This window comes from Aptenodytes patagonicus, chromosome 2 (assembly GCF_965638725.1).
Source record: "Aptenodytes patagonicus chromosome 2, bAptPat1.pri.cur, whole genome shotgun sequence".
Classification (NCBI taxonomy): Eukaryota; Metazoa; Chordata; class Aves; order Sphenisciformes; family Spheniscidae; genus Aptenodytes; species Aptenodytes patagonicus.
Window position 1 is genome coordinate 38,415,655 of NC_134950.1, and position 15,530 is coordinate 38,431,184.

Below are 15,530 nucleotides of genomic sequence, written 5' to 3' on the forward strand. Positions count from 1 at the left end.
AGACTAGATATAAGGAAGAAATTTTCACCACCCACGAGGGTGGTGAAACACTGGAACAGGTTACCCAGAGAGGTTGTAGATGCCCCATCTCTGGAAACATTCAAAATACTAAAAGTCTACTGCTAGAAAGGAAGTAAAATCTGGTCTCTAAGTCTACAGTATACTGGACAGAAAACGGGACACTTAAATTGAAGGGAAGAAAAAAAGAAAATAAAAGACTCAAATGAGGCCCTAAGTAAAACATCCTAATGAAAAGGTTAAGAAAACTGTGGAACAGACCATTGAGGAAGCACTGGGCAGGATTCTCCGCTACTGGAGGTTTAAGAACAGATATGACAAGTGTCTGTCATGAATTACATAAGGACAGCTGATCCGGTGTTGGTTACAAAGTTAGACATGTTGAGCCCAGACCTTCATCACTTTCAGCGTCCTTTCCTCAGTGCCGTTTTCTAAAATTTTATCATAATAAAGAAACCCCACCGTGACAGACTGCTAAGATCGGTATATGATTAACATAACTGAGAGCCAAAATATACATATACATGGGAAAACTGTCTAAATTAATCACATGTAGATCCTGAACATCAGTGCTGTGACTACCTCTGAGAACACAACCAGCCTATTTTTACTTGCATCACTCACTAGGCAAATTCATTTTAGTATCTTGCTCACATAATAAATCAAATGCATTGATTTAAAAAGGAGTCTAGCTTTATACAACCGTGTAATTTATTGTTTAGCAGGAGAACAAATTAGACCTTACTTACAAGCACCAGATTCTTATTTCTTTTGAAGAAACGCCCTCAAGAATTACTAGCAACTTGCTACATGACATCTCTGTCTCCACTGAGCACAATTATACCATTTCTATTTCAATATACTGTTAATTTATATTTCTCCAATATTATTCTTAAAGCTATAGCGATGTAAATATTGACACTGTTCATCTGACATAGGCATAAGGGATAGTTATGCTATGTGCCTCCAGAATGCTTCCCTCTGCGTACCGGTATTGCCAGAGCACTGGTGAAAGACACCGGCAGCTCTGAGGAGACACCACCATCAATCTGGACTCTTATATATGAACTAGTATTCTCACTGCCATGAGAAAAAATGATAGGTTTATTTTCAATACTACACACTAATTTAAGGATAGCAAGAACCAGTCACATAAAGAAAACAGATTCTCTTTATGCCCTGCTCAAAGAGCTCTAAATCAGTATAGTTCTTATGAGAATTATTCAAAATGCAGTGCTGTTATACTCATGAAAAGGCATGGAAAAATGATTACTCACTTAAAAGACACGACAAATTCTCTCCTAGCCTTTTCTGTTTATCAGCTTTTTAGTTACCTTTCTTCCTCAGAGCCCTGTGCCCTCCTGCAGCTCCTTTCCTAGGCCTCTGTCCTCTCCACACACGCTACATCCTGAAGATACACTCCTGTCAGGGTGCTTTACACAGTATTTTGTGGGTACAGATGTTGACATGAATAAACATACATGAGTAAATAAAGTTACTAAAAGATAGTTGGGACGTTTTGTCAAAATTTTTATTTTAAAAATTAATCTAGACTGGATTAGCAGATGAAAAACAGAAGCCACTTAACTAAAACCATCCCACAGACCCAAGTTCATACCAGCTCTCACAAGTTGGTCTCATCTTTTTAGTTCTCACAGAACAGTTGCTTGTGAATACCTAACTATAATTGACAGGGCAATTACTTTGAAAATTGTTCCAACAATACAGTCGGGGCTATTATGAGTCTTGTTAAACATGATCACGACCTCATTCAATTTAAAAGAAAAAAAAACACTTCCTGAGGTCATCCATTCAGTCAGGTGTCTCCAGTCATTCAGTACTGGTGGCCCAAGCTGGAAGAGATACCAGCTTCGAGTAGAAACAATTTCCCTGTGTGGAAACCTGATGCTGCTAGGAGCTAACATTGTTGGCTTCTCCAGAATAACAGATGGAATAGATGTCCTTTCATTTGCACCTCCCTGTGGCTAATCTCTTTATTCCACAAAAGATTCAGGGTATAAATCGGTTTTTCTTTGGTTTTTAGGGTTTTTATATTAAGCCAGGAAAAATACACATGTATTGCCTTTAACTCAACGTTCTGCATCAAACCCCAAGAAGCTTCCCCCCCCCCCCCCCCCGTCCAAGTTTTATGGTCTGCATTATGCTCCTGACAGTTAAATCCTACAGATAATTTAAACATTAAATCCGGAACAGGTTTCTAGAAAATGCCATAGTGCATTGTTGAAATTACTCCAAAACATTTAGAATACAATGGAGGGTTGTATTTCTACTACAGAACTCCAAGACTGATTTAAAATAACAACAAGATTATTACTCTCTTAAATGCCATAGTGGTTTCCTGTAAGAGGAAGAATGTGTGAAAGAAGTCTGGCTTGATATACTAGCAGACTTTTCTGCAGTGTCTGTGGGTGGTATTGAGATATTGGTATCTTTAACAGCTATTGATCACCTGCTGTTTTACTTCAGAGAATGTAGCTCCACTGCAGGCTTCTTTCTACATCTCTATTTGAGCAAGTACAGTTACAGCTGCTCAAAACCATGCAAGTTACTTTCATTTTGTCTCTCGTTTTCATTTAATAAACTGCAGAAGATCCACAAATGAATCAGAATTTTTGAAAATGGTCTAGAACTGTACATTGAAAATGTGCCCTTTGACGGAATACATCCTGCAAGCAGACGTATGCAGAACTCTACGTCCACTTTTTTTGATTGCAAAATACCCAGATCTGCCTTTTGTCTAGAACTTCAGGAGCAGACATATCAACCTATACACGAAAGTTTATTCTTATACAGCAGTAGGTTTCTTTTCAAGTCAACTTAAAGCTGTAATTCCTGAGCAGACATACATGATCTGATTCAAGAACCTTGAGGGTATTTATTCACCACAGAAACTTAATTTATGCACTGAATAAAGTGAAAGTCCGATATGAAAAGGAATGAGACTAATTACTCTGATGTATCCATGTTAGGCAGCAGCACTTACATAGAACTGATCAGAATCGATGGCCTGAGAATATCTACACAATTGCTTTAACGGACTAAACGTTTGATCTAGCATGTGTGTATTTTTATCTACGGCAAGTTAGAAGTAAAGTACAGCTGTTTAATCATTTTCATAACTAAGCCGTGATTGCTGTACAGAATATGTAGCAGAATTTATGAAAATAATAAAATTAGATGCAAATTAAACGCTAGAAATTATGAATCTTGTCTTATTGGTGATTGTTCCAATATTTAATTATCTTTTTTTCATTTCAAGATTGAGTCCATCCTGTATCTTGTTTATGCTTTTGTCATAAGGTTGAAAGCTACCACAGGCTGGGATGTATGTTCCATATGCACACAGAGTGATTAAGCCCCCACCCAACCTCTCTTTCATCAACTGAATAGGTTGAGCTCTTTAATCTTCACTTCCTAAGCCTTGTCTAACAACCTCTGGATCATTCGTGCTCCTCCTTTGAACTCCTTCCAAGATTCCAAACATCCTTTTGAAAGTATTTATCTGATAACAAGATATTCTAGGAAAAGTTGTGCCAATACAGTAGAGTATATCCCACATTTTCAGTTAATATTGCCTTTTAATCCAGCATTTTTTGTCATACCTTAGCACTAAGAGTTCATGTTGAGGTTGTTATCTATCCACAACAGCCTCTAAATCGTAACAGTCTATTATGACCAAAGAGTGAAAAACACTATTTCAAAATAAGCACATTGTCCTCAGGAATCTTGCCTGGAAAGTTAAGAACCACGGTATTTATTTCTCCCCTTCCTTCCTACACTTCCCCTTCATTCAGTATGTGAGTCACTTTTTATTAACAATAGTTAATAATCTTAAGTTATTTTTATGGATAATATATATTAAAATAAAGATTGTCTTACTCAACAGACTATTCCGATGTAAGGCAATGCCACAGCAGTTACTATACAAAAATCATTAAGTAAAATCATAACGCTGTAAAAATTCTGATCCATTTACACATACAGAGAAAGCAAGCATCTGGTTAAAAACAGCCTGTTCCATTATTAAAAAAAAAAACCACCTTTCAGTCAACAATAAAGGAAGAGAATTAAAAAAACCCAACAAAATACTCAAACTAAGAAAACACACAGACATTACACAACATTAAGATGGAGGTTAAAAAATGCTTGGTCAAGTCATTCTTCTTTGATGATAACACGTCTTCTTAGGAAGCATCAAGATCTTACCCATAGTGAGCATCTTACCTGTTTGCGCATGACGTCTGTAGCTTGCATGATATAGCGAGGAGGTAGCCCATGGCTCCGAGCCAGAATGATCGCCTGCTCCAGGGTAACACTCAGAGTGCAGCTGCAATGGAGACAGAAGTCAGCTATCTGCTAGCAGTGATTTCCTTAAAATAATTGCTTTTAGATCAATTATCTTTTTTAAAAAAGTTATAAATAAAAAAATTACATAGTAGACCTGCCCCCTATCCCTCCCCCACCCATGCAGGCATTAGCCTAGACACTAAAATGTTTCATAAGTAGAAAGATTTTGAGTGTAACAAGTGTTCCTGCTGACTTGCAACCAAATGCATTTGCCTTTTTTGCTGTTGTTTAAAAAAAACCCCAAACAACAAAAACCACAACCCAACTATGGCTTGGCAAGTGCATGAGAGAGTGACAACCCAAGGAGAAGAACTTCTTGTAACTGTATAAACCCCTTTCCAGGTGGTTTCTGCACATGTTATCTCTCACCCTCCACTGTTAATGCAGACCCCAGCTTTGGTACCAGGATCCTGACCTTTTGCATTAATTTAGCTTGGTTATTCTCATGGCACATTAGTGCAGTTCAGTCCAAATAAAGAGACATTTCCCCCTTTCAAAAAATAAAACAAATAAATAGGGCATTCCTTCAAATAAACTTTCTTCTCCTACTTCGACAATCTTTTTTCAAGTAAATACTTGAGGACAAAAACTGATCATGGTACCACATCCTAATGAAAAGGCTGTAATTGCTTTGTCAGAGCAACCAGGAAAGTTTCAGAGCTAAAGATCTTTCTGTAGGACAACCTGTCATCACACCAGACAAGAAGTAGTAGGGAAGGTCATTTTGGACATGCCATCCGGTTTCAGTTGTAATGGTGAGGACAAGGACGGACAGATGGTTTCTCATACAATCAAGACCAAAAGCTGTAGAAGACTCACAGATAAAGGCAATAAAACTGAGTAGAAACAGGTACTTTTTGAAAAGCCCAGCACGTTTGAGGGCTGCTATCATCCAAGAGGTGAGAGTGGCTGCATTCTGCACCAACAAGCTGCTTGATGATTTTTCTGTTCACAACCAAAGTACTGCAATAATCAAATCTCTTCAACCAGAAAGATGAGGTGTACAGAAAATGATCCTACCTCAGCAGAACCTGACAAAAGCTGCATATTTCAAGTTCAAATAATAAAACTAAGACACATGGTTAAAACATACTTTTGAGTAGCCTTTTGGCAAAATCCTGACCAAAAGATTCTGCATAGCTTATATTATGCACACAGAAGAGACAATATGTTTCAATCACTCATTTTGCTGAGCAGAAGATCTGTAGGAGGAAAAATGTGTCTGTGCTTATTTTCTTACTGGAAAAAAAAACCCTGACACATTTTAAATACCACTTAAGTAAATTTATGGACTGTAAAAAGTTTCACAGGAGTGAGTATAGAAGATATTAAATTTGATCTGTAGCTTTATTAATGGCTTTCATTAAAAATTTATAACCTAAGTGATTTTCCTTGGTAATGAAATAATTTTTATTCCCCAGTTTCTTGTATACACTGACCTCAGTTAACTTGAAGCACAAATCTATTGATCTTTTATGTTATATGTTTGATTAAGGTGGACAATAGTTAAATATTAGACTACAAATTCTAAACACTGTGTTTTCATCTTATCTTTGAAAGGTGAAATACTGCACAAATAAAGTACACGCTCATAATATTTGCCAGCACCAAAATCTAAACATCTAACCTTCAAGAACAGACTGCAAAGGAAGCTTTGTCCCATTGACAACGGGAAAAAGCAAACGTATCTGAAATCTGATTTGACAGGTGTAATCTAAGCCAGAGAAAAAGGGCAAAAAGTCTCTCTGTGGGTGTAATAGAGGTTAATGGGCTCAAAGTACAGCTTTCAACCAACCAGTTACTGAGCCAACTTTCCCATAAATCCCATCTTCCTGGAACCCAAAAGACTGAAAGAACAGAAAAATCATATTCTGCATGCATGAATCAAAACTAACAAAAGAACCTCCTAAGTGAAGGTCAGCTTGAAGAATTAGGTGCAAACGCTAATCTTGTGATTGAAAAAGACTGCCAAACCGCTCGCTATCCAAAACCTGATGAAATCGCTGGTGATCACGGACACTATGAGCCACGTACATTTTGACAATGCAAACCATGATTCAGAAATAAGGTTGCCAAGTGTGTAGATAAAGACATAACCAGAGTGGGAAACGCAGAAACAAACAGTAAAATAGCATAATGAAAGTTTCTTTAATAGGCTACTATGGAAGTAGGCAACAACTACAGTACAGTCCTGAAACATATAAACAGACTAAAATTGAAGATCTCACCTCAAGGCAAAAACCCACTAATTCTAAAGATAGTATTTTTAACATATCCTAGGAAATCAGTAGTGAAGACACTCAAGATGACAGCAGTGATGTTAACTATTATCACATCTCTTTAATAAAACATTTTACATTTGAGGTTAAGTCCTACAGTAATGCTGGTGAGATACATCTACTGTTTCTTTTAAAAACATTCTTACTCGTTAAAGTATGTTAAAAATGTTAAAATAGGATCAGTGGCATGATTTCACTTCAATATAATATGTCATTAGAGATGCGATTTAATATCGCTAGATTTTTTTTTAGACTTGACATTAGGAAACATTTCTTTACAGACGGGGTGGTCAAACACTGGAACAGGCTTCCTAGAGAGGTGGTCGATGCCCCAAGCCTGTCAGTGTTTAAGAGGCATTTGAACAATGCCCTTAACAACATGCTTTAACTTTTGGTCAGCCCTGAAGTGGTCAGGCAGGTGGACTAGACGGTCGTTGTAGGTCCCTTCCAGCTGAACTAGTCTAGTCTATTCTATTTTTCTGTGTTTCTCCTGAGGCATGTAAAAGGTCTGATGAATGGCAGAATTAAATATAAATGATTGTTTATGGCTTTTGTCATGTAATTATGAAATGAGGTTACTACTTTCTAAATATAAAAAACAACAACACTCAAATAGCTTCATTTTGAATACCTAATCAATGAGATGGCATCCTCTAATAAAACTCATCATATAAACCTTCCACGGTGCTATGCTGAACTGACTCACTAGTAAACCTATATTTACATGCTGGTGCTTTCTTCCAGCTCCTCAAATATAGTTTTTGAATTACTACATATTCATTATCACAAATCAAACTACCCTGGAAATCAGCTGTGAAAGAAACAAATGCACACACAAAACATCAGATGGTAACATGGAAAAGTCATAACTGGAAGTACCTCAGCAATAGGACTGCCAAGCATACAGAGATCAACCAAATGCAAATTTAAGCCAATAGAACTTGTACAATTTTATGAAACAATATGAAAGCTGGAAATTCCTCATATAGTAAGACTGTTCTGGTGGTCTGAGCAAGGTTCAATATCAAGGATTGTCAGCAAATATGTGCAATATGTAATAAACCACCCTTCTCCCCCATTTTGAGAGCTAATAAGCAGATGGTATTAAAGTTTACAAAGCAATTTGGAAGCAGTTCTGACAACTGGAAGTATCTGGTCATTTGGATGCAATCAGCCCAGACAAATCAAACAAGGAAAATATTAAGGGAAAAACTCCTTCGATGCTCTCATAACATTCTGTTATGGGAAGCATAATTCTCAAACCCATATATTTTACACTGTAAACAAATCAAAATCTGTTCTCACTCCCTCTCTTTTCCTCTCATCCCTTCTTTTATGCCAGAAAAACAAAAGACCCAAATTCATCATCTCAGAATTTATGTCAGTTAGAATCACAAATTCCCTGCCTTGACAGATTACAGCAGCAAGGCAGCACAGACATTTGGCTTTCCCAGCACAACTGGGCTGAGAGTTCCTCATTTCGCCCATTTGGTTTCCAAGAAACAGAAGGGGCTGCAGCTACTCCCACAGCCCCTGCCTGCTACCCCCAGTCTCCCATCAGTCATGACAGTATTGACGTAAAGATTAAATACAAACTTTCAAACATCTTCTGGATCAGACCATTCTGAACAAAAGAGGTTAAATCATTTTCTATCACCAATAGTCCGTTTGTTTCTGACTGGATGTGATTTTTACTAAAGGGCAGCAAATTGTCTGGATAGACATACATCTACACTGAAAAATGGAGTTGTAAAAGAGGAAAACAGATTCAAATTTTCTAAGAAATGGATTATTTTGTGATAGCTTGTTTAATGTCACCTGAAAGGAAAAATAATTTGAGTTCATGTACACTACCTACAGAGCTGCCACTCAGCGAACTGTAGATCTATGTTACCAGAGTAAAAAGAATGTAAATCATTCAATCTATTCTCAGGTTTCAATTAGGATTCCAGCCATCCTAATTCCAAAGATGCATCACAACATCCCTTAGAAAAATGCCCTGAATAGAAAAGATGAGGTGAAACAAATTGGTTTAGTAGTTACCACAGTCAGAGATGTCAAAATGAATTATGTTCTGGCTATGTGAATAGGAAAAAAAAAAATATGAAAAGGATGCATGTATGCTTAGTCTAATTAAAATCTAAAGCTTCTACTCAACATGTAACTTAATGCCATTGTTATTTTAATTCCTTTTCTTTCCATACATCATAAGCTAATCATACCTACATTTGACCACCTTTTAAACCAATTACACTATTAAGTATTCATTTGTTTCTGCCGTCATTTAAATTACTGCTTATAGAGCAGCTATTATTTATGTCAGGGTATGCAGCAATTAAGAACTTAGTACTAAAGTAAGTCAGTTTGGGGTAAAATTTTCGGCGGTATTTCTCTATAACTACTAGTGATGCCTGGGCAATATGTATTGATTCTGATGAGTAACCCAAAGAAGAAAATAGGCCATGAGAAACCTAGAAAGGAAGGAAAATGTTGTTCAGGACTATGAGAAATAAGCATAAAAAGTATAGACAGGCCTAACTCAAGACTCTCCCACAATTTCTAAGCTGTTCTCATTGTAGGAATGTCTCCATGCAAGTAAAATTGAAGTTTGCATTCTCTGTGCCCGTACACTGAAACTTTGCTGAACAGAATTTCATCTCGCAGGGAGAGGGAAGTTGGGCCAGCCAATAGGTATTAGAGAGAAAATGAGCACGAAGTTCGTACATTAAACTACAATATTGCGTTTTACAACTACAATAAAACTCTACTGGAGTTCAGGACTTAGGTTCAGTCCCTTTATGAACCTTTGTGAAGCTGAGATGTTCCCAGTGTGGAAAGACCACTACTTTAAAATCAGCCTCGGATTGAACCCATCCACTGAAGGTTAGTCCAAAACTTCTGTTATTTCTGCCAACATATAGCAAGCCATTACTCTGCATGTGAAATGTATTTATTCCATTATGATGGTTCAGTAATCATAAACAATGCTTTGAAAAGTGACTCTCTGTGGAGGATATTACAACACCACACAGAAATGGATAGTCCATGGCTAAGGGGACTTCTGCCTTTTATCCATTAAGCATCAGCATGTACAGGTTTCCTTCACAAGAGGCACCATTGTGATTCTGTAGTTGTGCAAACCTCAAAATAAATTTATCCCAACTCCTATATCAGGCATACATCCACCATCCCACGACAGGATAATCAAACCCAGCTCTACCAGGTATTTTCAAACACAAGCTACCAAAAGATTTCTGACTTTTTCAAGTAGGTGGCATGAACTTATCAAGCTAGAGAATCAGTCTTGGGAGGTAAGTATACACTAGCCATATTTCAGACCTAACCTTGGTCTATATTTGTAGTTTACAAATATAGTTTTAATCAGGTTTATTAGATTCAATATTAGTAATTTTTAATCCTGAAGCATGAAACATGCAGTAGGTAATGATGATTTGTTTTGTAGTTTATTTGGAAGATTACTATCATCCAATCTATTTCTAGAAATAAAATGTGACTATTCTATCTTCTTTTAAAACAGAGAGCTTTTCAAAGAATAATGGGGAAAAACAAAAAGCACTGTACATCTTCTGTCATTGTTAAAAAACTGCACAGAGCATCTTTTCACAAACATTCTTCCTGTAAGATCTTGCCACCTTTAATCAGCTGGAAATGTTGCAAGGAGGCACTTCCACCATTAAATATTCTTTCTTTGATGAAAGAACAGCATTTCCAAAAGATTCAACGTATCCCGTGCCTTTTGTTTGCTCGTTCTCAGCCATACTTGCAAAAACAAACAAAAAAATCTAAAGTCAACTGAAAACCCAGCATCAGCCAATATGTCTTGTTCTGTGCAGAAAGTCTTTCACATTAAAGGCTTCTTCCCATGTAAGCAGGCAAGTAAATCTGCTGGAAAATTGCAATTTACTTCCTGTCTTGTAATATTTTAGGTTAGTCAGTTAACTCTCTTCCACCTCAAACATTAAAGGAGATATGGATAAGTTTTTAATTTTAGATTGTTCGAGAGGACCTATTCTATTTTTGTTGTAACGTAGCAGTTTTTGTAAGGAAGAATCAGATTCTCCCAAAGACCTGGACTGCAGATAAGGCATTACTGTGGGAACTGGAGTGTGAGAGGATGATTCTACAGAGCAAGGTGATTGAGCAGTGTGTCAACCCTGCTACTAAATGTCCATAATGTTAAAAGGAATCCAAATACAAAAAAGAACACCTTGAAATCCGTACTAGTAACAACTTAGATCCATCTTATCTGTCTCAATGCATTTTATGCACTTCTCTGCATTTTCAGATTGCATTTTAAACGAAATAGCGTCTCAGACTTTAAAACATGCAAGAGAACTCTAAGACTATAGTCCTTCACATATGTATTAGAGATAACAAAGCAAAAATGTACCAGATTGCCTATGAAAGGCAAATATAGATCAAAATAAAATGATCATTACTGTAGAAGCAACCTGTTTGTGCTGTCTCGTTTACATCGTCTTAAGACAAATTTTCGCATATTGAACAATTACATAACTGTTTTCAAATAGTAACCAACACAGAATTAAATACTCCACTATCCTAAATTATTTTACGAAAACAAAAGTTTGTTTATGCATCAATTAGGTAAAGTATCACAAAAATACACTAATTGTAGACAGACATAACAAAACTGCCATTTAAAAAGAAGAAGGGAATCTTGACTAAATGGGAAGGTAGCAGGACTAAAAGCACAATTTAGACCAGAAGGCTGGAGAAGAGCAAGGATTAGTTTTTCAGCCTGTGCTGACCTGTCTCCTGAAAGTAGTCCCATTGATCCCAAAAAGCCTTCTTACTGTGGAGCTAATAGACAGCCTAAATACAGCTGTAAAACTTCAAGGAGATGACTTATTTTTTTGGTAGCACACAGTCATTGAGCTCAGAACTAAATTCCTACAGGAAAATTTCTAAAATAATCTAAAAGGAGGAATTCTTACGATAGAACGTCTAAAATATAAATTCAGAGTACCTATTTTTCACCTTGTTTCATTTGATTCACAGAAAGGCAGCTTGCCATGATGGACAGCTTATGGTGTTACTCTGCTTCACTGTGTGGAAGATGGAGCAGGTTTAGCTGGATTGCAGGAGCTGTGCCAGCTACAGGAGACAGCATAATCAACCCTTGGCAAAACCTGTCTCATCATTCAGCCGAGTGTCTGCCAGCCAGAACCCCACTGCTTGAAGGATGGTAACACTAAGGAGAGACTTTCTGGAGGGGAAATTAAAATTCAGAAAAGAAAATAAGACAGTGATTTTTCTGGGGTTCATCAAGATTATAAAAGACTTCTTTTCTCTCGATCCTCCAGGAAATGCAAAATTTTAAATAAACCTGGGATTTGTTTCATTTGGATGCTTTAAATGATTCCTTTGAGCCTGTAAGGCCTGTGGTCCCTGAACAGACTTCTGCAGCTGCTGCACCTAATTTCATTTTGGCATGGAAAGAGGCTAGGGCATGCCTGTGTAGTGCAGTCTCGCTCTTCTCCCTCAAGCAGGAGCTAGCACCATGATTCAATAAAATTTAAAAGTGCCTTTCATCACTTAGATTTGTACAGAGTGATTACAACTTCAAACAGAATGAATACAAGTAAAGAAAGCAGAGCATTGTTTACAGGGTGACAGCTGATTGGCAGGCAGAAATATAATTATGGATGATAAAAAAGGGAAAATGGAAATGCAAACTATTGATTTCTTGGACTAATTTAGAGCTCTGTTCCTGATGTTGATCAGCAAGGCATGTTCACTTATGATAATCCAAGGGGAGTTTGCAGTATTCACATGTCACTTAGGACAGTGAAGGTTAAAGGGACTTATTTTTCCCCATCCTTGTTTTTCTTGTGATCGAAATACATTTGAAAAGAACTGCTGTCTGAAATAGATACAGGATTTCAGGCTCCAATGTAAATTGGTAAACACTGTCATAATAAAAATCAAAGCAAAGCAATCACCAGCAATTCAAAATCCCCAGCATTATCTTGGATATATGGATGAAAATGTGAACTCTGCCAAGCTGTTTTAGCCTAGTGCGGCGTAAAAAGCAATTTAATATGGATCACAGAGAAGTCAGAAACCAAGACACTGCTGATCCAGAGATCAGCAATCACTGTCAAAGCAGACAAAGCTGCTGTTTCATAGCTCTTGGCCTCTTCTGCATTGGACTGCCACCCAGTGCCTCCCTCCCAAGCTATCTGGAATTCGCTTCTGGTTAGAAGGAGGGGTGGCAGACACCCCCCCTCCCCCCCGCCCCCTGTCAATCCATGACACCTAAGTTGAGAAAACACAGAAAGGGCTCTCCAGTCAGTTCAGTAAGAGACAGATAAATTGAGTGAGGGAAGGTTCATATATATTTTGTTTAAAGTCTATTAAATATATCTGAATTCTGACAGATTAATGGTTTGCTCAGTTCCTGCTCCCCATGAACAAAAGAAAGATGCTGACCAGCAGAGCACCCTGAGCTCTTCCACAGACTCTCAGACATTCTCTCCCATCAGGGGCCAATCATAGAAATTAGGCTAAAATGAGGGGCTTTTAAAAGAAAGCATACAGGAACCTTGCTCTGAGTTGATTATTCTTCATTTTTAAGCTGGCAAGACTGATAAGTGAAGAATATACTTTCAAAGTTCAACCTGCAAGGACATTTCACATCTTTCCCCCATCTGCTTGCCTAGTAGCATCTGTAGATAATACCAGTTTTCAACTCATTTAATATCCGTGGCATAGTGTTAAAAAACAGTTGCGAGTCCTTGGTCTGGGCCTACAAAATGTGGATTTCTGCAACTGATCGCAATCAAGCACTTCACAGCATTTAGTTTCTAAGAACACAGAAGGCCAGATACATTGCTGAATACAACCAGAGATAAATATCCTCTCTTACTGAAAATCAGTAGCTTGAACTCTAAAGAACTAACTTACAACTTAAAGAGCATTATTTTGCAAGATTATCTGCCCTGATTAAATACTATTCCCAACAGAAGAATTAGGCCTTCAAGATTGCCGGCAACAAGCAAAATCATCTATGTCTACGGGACTCAATCACATCCAGCATCTTACTCTTCCCTCTTCTGTCCTCCTTACGGGATTTTCATGATGCTGCAAGGCAGTTTCACTCTGCAGAGCAGCAAGGGGAGTAAGTTCACAAAAACACAGCAGAATTTAGCAGTAGAAATGTCGGGAACAAAATTCACCCAGCAAGCCTACTAGCTGGAGACAAAAGAAGCTTTTTATCTGGGCAAAGGCAATTTCAGAATGCCAAAAAGCAAAGCCTACTTAGTGCTGGACTGTAGAGATGTGGCCTAGGGAGGCCAGAAAGAGAAAACAGCACACAAAGTGACTTTATATGACTTCAAATTCTAAGGAAAAACTTCTTCATCCATCCAGTTTGTATGCACAACGGTAACTTCAGGAAACTGTTGTTAAAAAAACTTCCTCAACTTTCACCACTTGAAAAAGTAATAGCACAAGAATCCCTTCTAGTCTCTAAATACGTGAGTTTCCTTCTGAACTTTTGGAAATTCAGGGCAAAACCTCTTTGAGTACCTATAAAATCTCAAGTAATGCATTCCTTTTTCCTGGAGGGCCTATCTTAAAATGTCTCTAATAATGCCAAGAGTTGATGTTTCCACAAAGGCGGTATTAATGCACAAGTGAAGTAACTATCTTGTACGAAAGCTCAAATGGAGTCAAATAGACTTGCTGTAAAGCAGAACTAGCCATGCTTTAGAGAAAAGTGTTTTGCACCTTTACTTTATGTAAACAGGTGATCTTGAATCCTTTAACATCTAGATGGAAACCCACACATAACATTTAAACCTCATTCCCATTGCTCATAATATAGTCTTGAAATCCATTATGTTGGTCTTCCAATATTTTGTTTTTTAAATATACTTAAATAGACATTTAATAGTTTATACCTTTGAATTAGCCCTAGTTTTGAGCAGAAATTTGATGAATAATTTATTTTCCTCTAAGAACAGCTCACGTTCGGAATCAAGCATACCACTCCTTATTCAGTCACCAAATTATTCTGAATAATTTGTGACCCACACACTGTGGGGTAATAGTTTATTGGGACTATTAGAGTTGCTCTGACTTTATTCTTAAACTATAAGAATTTTTGGCACAAATATACTGGCAAATTCAGAAATTAATCCATGAAATCATAATGAAACCCAAAGGTAGTCTTTTTCAGCTTTATAAAAAAAATGGCAGAATTAAGCCCAAAGTCTTTTCTGATCACGTAAGACATGAAACTGAAACCAAGATAAAGAGCCAGAGAAAAGCTGTATAGCTTCATGGTCCTCTGAAATGACAACTTCATGTCAGTCCATGCTATATAGTATTTCCATCTTCATCTGGTATAGTGACTAGTGTTAAAGAAGACAGCCTTTTTCTGCTATTGCCTAAAATAAAGTACAGTATACAGCATGCTATATACACTTGTATCAGTGATAGAGAGTAACACAAATAGTCTTGCAAACTCTGTTAAAAGAAATGGCAAGCACTGTTTTTATACAACTTAATTGTGCTGGCTATAGATGGAGCTTTTCCTGTTTTTCATGCCTGATAATCTGCATTGCAGCTATGTTGCTTTTTTTTTTTCCTCCTCAAAGCTCTTTGAAAGAAAGGACATTACTTAAAATGAGGAGAAAGTAATGCTCATTCTAACACAACATACCGGTAACCAAGTCCGCTAAAATACGGATTTGCATAGATCAGAAACAAAGGAGCATATTTTTAACATATTGCTACCTGTAATCTACAGTTTGGAATTCTTAAAAAAGGAGCAGGTATTTAGCATCAGATTCTTGGTTATGTTTGGTTTTTTGTTTG

At 37.2% G+C, this 15,530-nt stretch overlaps 1 protein-coding gene across 1 annotated transcript in view; it reads right to left on the minus strand.

Annotated features, from left to right (window-relative positions):
- PREX2 (phosphatidylinositol-3,4,5-trisphosphate dependent Rac exchange factor 2) overlaps positions 1–15,530 on the minus strand; it is a 190,491-nt gene that overhangs the window by 11,861 nt on the left and 163,100 nt on the right. Inside the window, exon 39 of the mRNA XM_076329593.1 lies at positions 4,264–4,366. Within this exon, the coding sequence (XP_076185708.1) occupies positions 4,264–4,366 (103 nt within the window). The remainder of the gene's footprint in view (positions 1–4,263; positions 4,367–15,530) is intronic.